Source organism: Saccostrea echinata, unplaced genomic scaffold (assembly GCF_033153115.1).
Source record: "Saccostrea echinata isolate AGI-Se365-2 ecotype Australia unplaced genomic scaffold, CSIRO_AGI_Sech_v1 ptg000045l, whole genome shotgun sequence".
NCBI classification, from domain to species: Eukaryota; Metazoa; Mollusca; class Bivalvia; order Ostreida; family Ostreidae; genus Saccostrea; species Saccostrea echinata.
In genome coordinates this window covers 4,171,939-4,184,958 of record NW_026889794.1, presented here as the reverse complement: position 1 = coordinate 4,184,958, position 13,020 = coordinate 4,171,939, and the positions used below count along the sequence as shown (strand labels likewise).

The 13,020-nt window shown below is 32.4% G+C and overlaps 1 protein-coding gene and 1 non-coding gene across 2 annotated transcripts; one reads left to right on the top strand and one right to left on the bottom strand.

The window, feature by feature from the left end:
- Positions 1 to 5,951: 5,951 nt before the first annotated feature.
- Trnak-uuu (transfer RNA lysine (anticodon UUU)) lies at positions 5,952 to 6,024 on the bottom strand. The gene has a single exon. It is a non-coding gene; the product is annotated as a tRNA-Lys (tRNA).
- Positions 6,025 to 8,505: 2,481 nt separating this feature from the next.
- LOC133201799 (terminal nucleotidyltransferase 5C-like) lies at positions 8,506 to 11,103 on the top strand. The gene has a single exon (XM_061337606.1). It carries the CDS (start codon positions 8,745 to 8,747, stop codon positions 9,972 to 9,974), a length of 1,230 nt encoding a protein of 409 aa, XP_061193590.1. The 5' UTR covers positions 8,506 to 8,744; the 3' UTR covers positions 9,975 to 11,103.
- The last annotated feature ends 1,917 nt before the right edge of the window (positions 11,104 to 13,020 follow it).

Sequence of the window (13,020 nt, the reverse complement as noted above, 5' to 3'; positions counted from 1 at the left end):
CTTGTAACCACTGTTGAAATAACGTTCACTATTGAAATAATTATTTCAATAGTGGTTGAGAGAGCATTTCAAAACCAAACACAACTTGTAACCACTATTGAAATAACGTTCACTATTGAAATAATTATTTCAATAGTGGTTGAAAGTGCATTTCAAAACCCAACACAGGTTGGAACCATTAATGAAATAACCTTCATTACTGATATAATTATTTCAATAGTGGTTGAGAGTGCTTTTCAAAACCTAAACCAAGTTGCAATCACTATTGAAATAACAATTACTACTGAAATATATTTCTATAGCGGTTTTATACGTGTAATCACTATTGAATTAACAACCTCTGATGTTATAACACTTATACTTAGTTTTCCCAAATAGTTGCTTTTAATGTATTGACTAGTAGAAACGTTTAATTTACTATCCATATTAGTAGTGTAGGCAAGCCCATGAATATAAGCGCGAATTTACTTCTATTCTATATCCTTTTGATAAAAAATAACCATTGCTTCATCAGAAAGTTTGTTCACATATTAGATATTAAATAGATGTCTTCTTTCTTCTTTTTAATGAACATATTCTAATTTCTACAACTATCTGTATTTATAATCTTTTACTTTCCCCATTTAATAACAAAGATGAACCTTATATAACAAAATTACTTAAAATTACTAGATCAGTTAAATCACAGATATCCGTGTATTGATAGTATTTCTAGACAGAAATTAAAACATAAAATTACATATTCATATTTCAAACCCAATAAATTAATTTATTATGTTGGAAAACAAAATGAAGAATTTATCCATATATTTTTTTCCCAATATTGGGGTTATTTCAATGAGGCTTGCAATGTGGTTTTTATACTGAAATCATTGTCAGCAACTATTGAAAAAATGACTTCAATCACTATTGAACTCTTTATTTCAATAGTGAACATTATTTCAATAGTGGTTGCAACCTGGTTTAGGTTTTGAAATGCATTCAAAACCTCTATTTAAATCATGGTTTCAATAGTAAACATTATTTCATTGTAACCTGTTGTAACCTGTGTTTGGTTTTGAAATGTATTTTCAACCACTATTGAGATAATTATTTCAATAGTGAACGTTATTTCAATAGTGGTTGCAACAGTGCACGCTTAAGGAGTATTAAACCTATGTTCTAAATTTCACATTTTTTTTATCAAATTCCCCAACATTGGTTTTCATCAACAACTGTAGTATTAGATTCAAATGGAAAATAGTATGGGATGAAGCCGTGTAGCAAGCGCTAATGATAAAACACCGCTTAATGATAGAAATATCATTAAGCGTTGCAATGCTACGCTTAATGTCATAAAATATTGCATTAATAGTTGACATTCTCAACACTTAATGATATAATTCTTTCATTAAGCGGCGATTTAGCATAAGCGGTTTAGAATGTCAACTATGAATGCAATAATTTATGGCATTAAGCGTTGCAATTGCAACGCTTAATGATATTTCTTTCAGCGGTTGCTACCAAGCCGTGCTTATTTTTTCACAAATAAATTTTACGTCAGACCATGATATGAAGAATGTCTGATACAGAGAATAGGAAGAGCAATAATTTAGTATCACAAAAAAAGTAAAAATATGAGTTACATATTAAAATCATATCATTTTTTACCAGGAAAATAAATTGTACTAATAATAGAAATTCTTTATAAGGTACATGCACATGATGCGTTACTGCAGTTTTAAAATTTTTCAAAGAAAGAATTGTATCGATTTGCAAGAATAAAAAACTGGATGCAAATGTCTAAGGTCAAATATAATCAAAAACTATGAATATAGGCAAAAAGAAAAAGAAGTCAAGGTTTCAATCCGGTATCAGTAATGATTGAATTGACAATTGTCCTCTATAAAAATTTAGAATTTTTCAATTTAACTTTGTATTTAAATTGAAAAATTCAAAATTTTTACATGACACTATTCAAAGGTCTCCACTCTACTAAAGTGCTTGCAGATATTGAGCTGATTCTTGGCATGTGAATGTACCTTGATGAGTTACCGATCAAGTTTGCATTTCGTTCCGCTTTGGTGATTTTTGACAGAGTTACAGCCTTTTTTTTAATTTTAAAAGGGAACCAGATTTTCGACTTGGTTTTCCATACTTTTTCCTAAATGCTTGCAGATATTAAGCTGACTTTTGATGTGTGAGTCTACCTTTAGGGGTAGTAGATAAGTTTGCAATTCGTTCCGCTTCAATAATATTTGATGGAACTATGGCTTTTTTAGAGAAAATCAGATTGCACTTTCCGATAGGGGACTATTAATATTGCTTATGCAATACTGTCAGAATGCTTGTTATAAATCTCTCTTATCAGAGGCTCGGCCCCCTTTGAGACTACCTACTTTGACCACTGTCCTTTTATAGATCTATCTTTAATGGTCTCCTGCAATATGAAATATTTTTAATTTGACAATATCTGATCTGTATGAAAGACAATTGGCTGACCATATAAATTACATTGAAATCAATTTACATGCATTTTCATTCTTATAATAAATGTTATAAGAGTAACATGCGCTTGTTAGTGTTCTTGCTATTCTAGCTGAATAATAATTGAAATTCATTCATAAATAAACTTCTATGTTAGCACATCGATGGAAAGAGAGGAGGGACAGAGAGACAGCGAGAGGAGAGAGAGAAAGAACATCTTCAGCATAATTGATTATTAGGCTTAAACTTTCATCTCTATACATGTAACATCATGTCAGAAAGTAATTTATTGCGCCGTTGCTCTCCTACCTTGCGGTTTGAAAATTAGCTTATTAAATTATAAATCGAGTAATTAAAGTTGGTATTCACGTCACTGATACACGAAGTTTTCTAACAAAGTGAAAGAGTTTGTTTTATAAAACCGAGTTTGAATTTTAATACTGTCAGCACTATGGATCCTTTCCTTACCTGCAGTTTATTTCTGGGCAGACCACACGTAGATTACAAATACACATAATTTTAAATAATTTTTTTAAGGTGTTGCAAGTCTGGCACTTTTCCTCACGTTCAAACTTTTTAATTGAATTCAGTCATTTTTCTGTATTTATGAAAATCTGACACAAAATGGAGAAAAAATGAAAATAAAATTAACACTCTATACAATACCAGACAACTTTTAAGACAAATTATTATAATGAAACCTTTAATACGATAAAATTTAATAATTAAAAGAGGGTTTTTGTTTTATCTCTATTTTTTTTTTCTTTTTAATTTTGTCATTTTTCTAAGAAAGAAGAGCTCATTTCTCTTGAATTAGTTATGCACAGTCAGCAGAATTAAAATTTTCACAAAGAGAATGGAGTCTTGCAACGACTGATTATAAAGAGAGATAACTTTATAAAAGTATTTTCTTAAAAAAAAAAAAATTGCATTTTTACCTCTGAAACGACTGCATTGCATTACCGAAATTCGAAAATTTTGAAAACTTGTTAGTTATTATTACCAAAAATTATTTTCTTTCATTTCCGAAAACTCAAAATGGGAGCCCTGTTGATTGAGGACTACAAAGTGCGGCAGAAAAATTTTGCAATTGTATTCAGAAATACAGTAACTATATATACATGTATCTAGAGCCGTGTATATTCCACTAAATCAGTAAATTCATTCAGCAAAGAAGTGCCTTTAAAAAACTTTGACCAAATTAAAGCAAAAACAAAAATTCTAAGCTCGGAAAGCCTATGTAATGTGTGGTACAATGCCGTGGGAGAGTTTGACCAAGATACTGAACCAGGAAGTCGGGTGGGGTGGGCAACCGGTCTTTGAATAACATTAATCTATAAGATCATGTTATTCTCGCTTCCTAAGAAAAGTGGGGGCGTCTCCTCAATTTCCAAAACAATGTTAAGCATTTCCCGGAAATCTATCCGTAAATTCAAAATTTACAACATGACAGAAGTCCTGGATTTGCCACTATTTTCTTTTGCACCTACCCCACCCTATTATTTTTTGTTTCTTTTCTTTCCGTTTCTTTTTTCATTCCTGATTTTTCTTTTTTCACTTCTCTCCGTTTCTTTTCTTTTCCTAATTTTTGTGCAGGTACCCTTTTGGGGTAAAATTTTTTACATGTACGTATGCACGACACTGAAAAGGATTTATCGTCACCCGTCTACTTTTTTCTGCTATAATTTGTTTAATTGAGAGATTTAGTCACCAAATTTCAAAATAATATAACTCTGCATGAACGATTCTTTCACTACTATATAGTACTTTCTGCAGATCTGCAAGTAAAGTCTTAATTCTTATACTAGGGTCTATATATATTCTTATATATCCAGTATTCAATTTTTTATGTGACCAAACATTTCACTGTCACGATCTGTTTGAGAAAGTTTGAAAACTTATAAATGGGAACTACCGGGTATTAGTATTTTTTCAACATTGACGGATTCTCATGACATTCTAATTAGGGAGGGAGGGGCTTTCCTTTTTCTTATCATTGATGATTATAACGAATTTCGGTGCAAGTGTGGACAAGTTGTATTTTACAGTTTTTGAATTATCCTGGATGCAATTTCACTTTCTTGTTCATTTTTCCCAAGGTTTCCTAAGACTTGCTTTAGTCGGACAAAGCAGTAATGATAATTTAACAACACCACCCCAGGAGTCCCTATGCCCTATATCTTCCTTAGTGTCCGACAGCATTGTAATTGCATAACTCACTGCATGGGAAGTAAGGGATTGTGGGTCAAAGAAGCTGAAGATTTGCAAGATTTGGACAGTTCGTGGAAACTTACAACAGGGTGAGCTAGTATGTCATTGATAGAGGAATTGAAATCTGGAGCTTGTTGCGTGTGTAATGTTTACACACATGGACACACTGACAGGATAAACCAACTAAGCCTGTACTTTTTTTTATGCAAAAAGAGTATTATGAAACGAATGACTTGTATATGTCGATGTGAATGTTCTTTTTCAGAGGGGCACTGACTCTAGTAAGTTACTGCACGAGTAAGCGGTATGGTAACAAGTCTAATATCATGGTAATATTTCAAAGCATGAATAATAGTCTAATTTACAGACATAATGACCTAGAAATAAGATTTCGTTAGGATGAAAATTCATCGGAATTGGTTGGACTCAGAAATAATGTGTATATGGATCTGCATGGGGTCAAGATTACCTGTGACAGAAGAGTATCGCTGTCGGTAGAGAAGTCGATAGAGACATGAAGACTATGTGTGTCCGTCTTGTGTGTGGTGGTGGTATGGGGGGGGGGGGGAGGGCATTGAGTTTGTTCTTACCTGTTTCTGCCGTATATAAACAGTCACAGGCACCTGAGGTAGGATGGTATAAAAATAAAATGGTATAGAGGAACAGTCTCTAAAACTTAAACAAAATACAAGTTACATGTATCAGAATTTAGATATGATGTGCTGGGAATTCGTGTATTTTGAGGATGGGTGAGAGGGTGTTACACCATCCGCATCCGTACGTCAGGTGCCTGTGTTTACGAAGACTTACTGATATTTTTCTTTTAAGGACATACATAACGTACCTTACCTACTGATAATTTTTAAAGATATTCTTAATTTAAAATTTTAGTACCATCAGATGTTCGCAGACAAAAAATCAGCATGCATAACCAGATGTTTTGAATAGATATTAAATGACGAAAAACCTTTCTTGTTCAAAGAAAAATGTACAGAAATTACTAAACATATATTCTAGATGTTTTTATCATTCAAATTTGTTTTAGAAGAGGTATACAGCACCATGTAAAGACATTAATAGAGTAGCACACAGGTCCTTCAAGTATTGGAACTCTTCGATCAACTCCAGGGAAAAAGACAATAATGTTCAAACTACATTGCGTATGTCCTTACCTTTTTATCAAGTAGATACATGTATTGTGTAGTGTGGGCCTGTAAAAATTTAAAAGGCTACAAAGAATTTTTACCGACTATGAAAATTTTCAAAAAACGATTCGCCCACGTTGGGACTCGAACCCAAGACCCTCAGATTAAAAGTCTGATGCTCTACCGACTGAGCTACGCGGGCTACTTACAGACATGTTGACGATATGTTTAGCATACTTATATACTGTCTCAATTTCCTCTGGTTGGGTAATATTTTTATGTGTTGACAGATGCATGAGTTCTTGTTCACAATGACATTCAAATATAATCCAGTCCATATTTTTGTCACGTATATTCGCATATCTATATACTTTTTATATATTTTTTTTCAATGAGGGTTATTCTTCTTGGAACAGTTCAGTTTCCTATTAAAATCAAATTTTTAAATTTGAGATTAAAGCATGTAGATCTAACAAGGCCTTTCAGAATCATATATTAGTAAAAAAAATTTCACATGTTTAAACTATATTAATTATTTTAAAAATGCACAAAATTTTGGCTTTGTTATATATACATTTTTTCATCTGATTTTTTTAAGGGGGATCAAGAAATATAACTCTACTCATTATCTGATGTTATTTAAGTTTGAGTTGTCTTTCTTGGAATTAGGTTGTCCATATCTGACTGTGCCTCGGATGGGATTAAGCTGTACGGAATTTATAAAAAATTTATCACTATTGCCGAAAGAAAAGTCCGAAATAGTTTATCTTCACAGTAATTTATAATAAGTCCGAAAAGTTGTATTTTACACCGTTATTGTCTTTGTCTCGACCTGTTATACAAGGAAAGGGTGTGCATAGGCTTTGCCTCATTTCCAATCCTTAATTAAAGTAATGCTCAAAAGGGTGACCCCTGGTTTGGAAAAAATAAATATTTATATACATGTATATATGGAATTTGAAGATAACGAACAGTAATACAATAAAAATTTGGAGCAAACACGGAGTTCTGTATAATTAAATACACTCGACTTCAAATAAATCACACAGGCCCGTAGGAAGCAATTTCACTTTGAGGGGGCACAACCATACATTTTCAGGGGGAGGGGGGGCACTTTCAAATACCAAAATTCCTTGACAAGCAAAAAAAAAATAATAATAATAATAAATAAATAAATAAATAAATAAATAAATAAATAAATAAAAGATCATCAGACGTTATTATTGAGGGGGCACAAGCATATAGTAGCTACATGTATTTTTTTTGTAGTATTCTATATATCGGCAAAATTATTGGGGGGCACTTACATGTGTTTATTTAATGGGATTCGGCAATACAGTTTTGTTATGCTACATGAAATCTTACTTCCTACAAGTATGTTCTGGGTAGCGGACAAAATTGTGAGACGATTACTGCTCACAATCTTATAAAAGATATATGAATTTGCTTTCGTTTCTACAGCTGTTCTAGCATACATGCTCTCCTCTCTCTCTCTCTCTCTCTCTCTCTCTCTCTCTCTCTGAGTCGAGAGATAACATATCGTTCCCAGATTTCAATATTTCAGTTCAGGGCATTGTTCAACGTGATCATTTTCACAGATTCTCCTCATTCATTCATAAAATTCTCCTTATTTGGTCACCGCTCTGACGTGAATTATGCGATCGATTTCCATTTTCTGCAGCATCTCCAATCAGTCGAGTAATTGCAATTTTACGTTGGACTCTGTCTGACGTGTGCGTGGATATTGACTAGCCCAAAAGTCGATATGTATATAATATTTTTAGGCAGTTCTGCGTAAAGAGAGTTTGGTCCGAGACTCTGAGTGGGTGGTAGAGTGAAATTGAGTTGTTTACAAAACTTCTGTCATTTTCATCAACATATCCGCATAGTAAGGATACACTTCCCACAGGAAAGAACAAGCATTTGTAAAGTTATATTTTTTTTAACTGTCCTATATCATCTCATTGTTTTGATCGAAGGTAAGCTCATTCGTATATATATATATATATATATATATATATATATATATATATATATATATATATATATATATATATATATATATATATATTCTTCATTCCATTTTGGAAGAATGAAATCTAGGAAAGTGTTCAACAATTATATTATTAGGCTTGTTTTTTTTTTTTTTTTTTTTTTTTTAAATGTGTTTTTAATGTAAGTGTAGTTTTACTTAACTTACATGGTATATAATATGAATCATCATAGTTTTAATATTCCATATGTTAGCAGTTATAAAGATTATGAGGTAAAGTCAGATATGGAAAATAACCGAATTAATGATTTCCATACGTCTACTTGATTGGTAAAATTTGCGATCATATTAAAACTGTTTCCATTAAAAATAATAATGGGTAAATTTTCAGTGTAATTTTCCAAGAGGATTCGTGTAGTCATTGTGTAAGCTTTTCGTATCAATTTCACAACCTATCGTAAGTTTGTGTATTCCCTTAGGATGAACCAATCACAGATTACGTCTATTTTTATCCATAATCAGCTGTTTCTACGCACTCTCGAGAAATATCAATGCGCTTTCAAAAATAGTCCACGGTGATAATTTCTAAGTTAATAACAATACATTTTTTACTTATTTTGTTGAGTTGATAAGAAATTTTATGTAATGTTTTAATTTTGATGTGTTGTTCATTTTTGACTATTCTAGGTATTTAAGTCGCAGTACAGCCAGCACGATCGTTATCGCGTCGTAGTGCGTATAAATACACAGTGAAGTGACAATCAATGTACTTCTGCCAATTCTGCAGATTGACTTGCACAACGAAAGAGAACGGTCAAGGGAAACGTTGAACCTACCTTGAATTCATAAGTGTTGAGCCATATTGTTCAATTTTCGGAACTTATTGGACAAACTTTAAGTGAAATATACTTGGAAACGGGACTGTCAAGATGGAATGTATGAACCGTTTTCAAGTTTTATGTTATGAACAAGTTGACCGGCTGAATAAAGTGATGGAAGATGTTATTCCAATACACGGTCGCGGTAATTTTCCCACTCTGGACGTCAAGCTCAAGGATTTAGTACAGGTTGTGAGAGACAAATTGAAGACAGAAGGAGTATGTGTTAGAGATATTCGTTTGAATGGGGGTGCAGCTAGCTATATTTTCGGAACGGACTCGGTCCGTTCATACAACGATGTGGATTTGATTTTTGGTGTTGATCTCTCCCATGGCTCAAACCATGCAGAGCTTCAGAAAATTAAGAATTGCGTTCTTGGTTGTCTCGTTGATTTTCTCCCAGATGGTGTAAACAAAGAGAAAATGAGCAGTTGCAGTTTAAAGGAAGCATATGTGCAGAAAATGGTAAAAGTTTGCAATGAGCACGGGGACAAATGGAGCTTGATATCTCTTTCTAACAACAAGGGAAAGAATGTGGAGTTGAAGTTTGTGGATAAAATGAAAAGACAGTTTGAATTCAGTGTTGATTCCTTTCAAGTAATTTTGGATAGCTTGCTGACCTTCTATGAAATTTCTTCTGCTCCAATGAGTGAGAGATTTTATCCAACAGTTGTTGCAGAGAGTATGTATGGAGATTTCTTGGAGGCATGGCATCATTTAGACAATAAGCTGATTGCAACCAGAAATCCAGAAGAAATCCGAGGTGGGGGCCTGTTGAAGTATTGCTGTCTTTTGACAAGAGGATACAACCCAGCAGAAAATGTAGATATTCGTGCAATGGAAAGATACATGTGTTCTAGATTCTTCATCGACTTCAGTGATATAAATCAGCAACGCCAAAAGCTGGATGCTTACTTAAACAATCATTTCAGTGATGAGGAGGACTTGAAACATGAGTATTTATTAACATTATATCGTGTTGTGGATGAAAGCACAATCTGCCTTATGGGACATGAGCGAAGACAAACTCTGAATCTGATTCACCAGTTGGCCTGCCAAGTATACATGGAACAAGAACGTCGTGCCCAAAACAAGGTGCTGGAGATGCAGCAATTCGACCAGTTGAACAATCTGACAATAGACCAAGTGTTTTTCCATGGTCCTTTTTCAGTCTCCAACGGCACTCATTATTACAACATTATGCCTAATGTGTTTCAGATGAATCAGATGAACGCCCCCTGCCCTCACTGTCCACCACCACCATTTCTTCAGTGCTCCTAAACGGTAAAGGAATGAAATTTCAAAAACGTGTGCAAGAATAAAGTGCTTTTTTGTGAAATGATCCATATTCTGAGTGTTTAAGAAAGGGAAACTGTAAATGTTTTGTAAGGAGCCTTGAAAATGTTAAGAAAAAATAACTGTGATCTTCAAATCTTTGATTTTTATCAGGGATGTATTTTCCAATGATCTTCAAATAATCGTGCGAATCATACCCATTGTATGACTATGATAAGGAATTAATCTCGTACATGTATGCATGATTTTTAATCTACAGCACCTTTAGGTTTATACCTGGTAGAGTCAGTATGTTTATCTGATAACATTTGTGTACTCTGAGCAAAGTAGTGTTAGATTTAAGGACTTTTTTTGTATGCAATGGAACTTTGTGGAACATTGAATTGAGAAGTGTTTGTAGAATGTGTTCATGTACTTTGTGAAATCCAAGTCATGTTGATTCTGTCATGTTGGAATGAACAACTGGATGAATTTTTTTTTTTTTTTTTGCTTCATTTAACTTGATATTTTTTTTAAAGACATACGCCTCACTTCAATTGATAATTTTAAAAAGTTGAGGGGAAAAAAAGTTCATATGTTGTACAAATGGAATCATTTTCCATATAGCGTTATAATTTAGGGATTGAAAAAAAAAATATTTTTATATAAAATCAGTCATTATATTTTTTCATGATCAGATGATTGCCTGATATGTTGTTTGTGTGATAAGTTTTTTTTATCTGTGTGCCAAGATCAAAAGGAAAAAAATAACACAGCATGTGAAAATGTGCAATGCACGGTGTTAAGAACGAATAGGCAGCAACTATTTTCCAAAGTAAACCTGTAGCAATGATACATATTTATCACCACATACTAACAGTTCATCAGAAAAATTATTGCGGAACATGTGATTTCTGTTACATCATTGTTGTATAGGGAAAACATTTGATTGTCATATCAAAGGTATGCAAGTGTATTGCTCCTGTAATTACAACCTGATGTATTAGATGTGTAATTAAAAGACGTAGAAGAAAGATAAGGCAAAAGTGGTGCACATTGTTTAATTTGCTTGTGTCTTGTGACCATAGCACCTGTGATGTAGAAGGTTCGACTATGTGATACATAGTTTGTTAAACTTTTTTTCCCTATGGTTGCTCCCTATATTTTTTTGGAAATACTTGCAATTTTTGTTATATATTGTTATTGTTGAATACTATTAGCATGACATTATTGTTAATGTGTGTGTGGTTTTTTTTTTAATTCTAGATTTGCATTTGTAAATTTGTTTAATTGAAACCACAACCCATTATGAATACTGGGACCAGATATTATCATAGAAATTTACTAATTAATACTGTGTAATTGTGTAATATATCTATAAAATTATTTTTTTTTACAACAAATGCAAATGCCCAGTTTAAAAAGGAAAAGAAAAAAAAAACTAATGGTTAGTCTTCATTTACCATAATTTCCAGCTGTTGAATGATATGTAAGTATTTTAATCAATGCATTGGTCCTGTTCATAATATATCAGTTATCACTTTATTTAAAAGGGGGGGGGGGGGGTCAGGAGAAATTAAGAGATAAGGTCTTTCAAGATATGTAATTCAGGACTAGACAGTTTGTTTTCATTAAAAACTTTTTAAAAGTAAAATTTGCATGTGATATGGTCTTGCAAAATTTGAATCACTAGAAGGGCAGGCTAACCAAAGATATTTGTGTTCTCAACATGTATTACATTTCAAATTCATCAAATGTGTTAAACCCACATGTTTTCATTTGTTGACTGTTTTAATTAAAAGAGAGAGGACAAAAATATTTCTAATCAATTTGAGTATTCTCATAATAGAGGGGAGAGATATACATGTGTATAACTGTCATAATAAAAAAATATTTTCCTCATCTAATTGTTAAAAAAAGATTTCAGTTAATAAAATGCCTGCATAATTTAATAAATTAGGATGTACTTATATTGTAATTTGTTATTTATTCTAAAGAAAAATGTAAATGAAGACATTTGGCAAGTGTTGACATACATTGTATATGTTCTTGATTTACAAGCTCACCTCTAATTTTTTTTTTTTTTTTGGTTAAGGAAATAAAATTTTATCGATTATTAACTCTTAATTTGGGAGATTTATTTTTACATTTTCCCTTTCTTTGTCATATATATATTATATACAATTGCATTAAAATTATCTGTGATCATACAAGTAAAAAAAAGAGCAAGGAGTTGTTAATCAATAATGATCATTTTATTGTACATTGCTTAAAAGGAATGAACAAAAAAAAGATTGTCAAAAAATCATCTGAGATAGCTGTGTATTGCCAGCTGGTTTTGTCAGTGAAGAGAAATAAATTCTGGCATTTTATCTCCATAGGGATGGTTTGACATTGCTAACACTTCAACAGGGGCCCTAAACATCCATCACAGTCTGACAGCACATGTCCCTAGGCCTACTGATTTAGACCTGTTATAAGCTGTGCTCTAGTACATTATTCAATCCAACAAGTATAATCCCTTTTCACAGAGAAATGAAGGAATGTTGTAAAAAGCAGTGTAATCTCTGATCAATAGCTTACCAACCAATTACAGATTATTTCATTAAAAAATTATATATTTGACCCATGTGATTCTTAATGGTCTGTCTGATGTTTTTCTGGGTTTAGTGACATTAAATGTACAGAAGCGACCAGTTGTACAAAATTATTTATTTAGGTCATCACTGATTACCTCTCTACAAAGTTTGTTTAATCTTCGGCAACTTTCCAACTTGGGATGATTAACAATATGTTTAAAGTAGCAGATTTTAGGGACACTCTGAATTGGTGATAAGTAAATTAATGGTGATTATTTTCATCCTTTGTACTATCTTGTTGACCTGTAAATATTTTCTCTCACAATTATTTTTTTTTTCTTTCCTTGTATGTTGCAGGTCTCTTACAATTTCATTCGCTCATAATTTTTCAAGGGTTTTTTTTTCTCTGTCTCGGTTTTCAATAGCCACAATATTCTAGTCGAACATCATATGATCATTTCTCGAATACTAGT

What these genes read in the sequence shown, in the direction of transcription:
- LOC133201799 (XM_061337606.1), top strand. Translation starts at nt 8,745, where the DNA reads ATGGAATGTATGAACCGTTTTCAAGTTTTATGTTATGAACAAGTTGAC.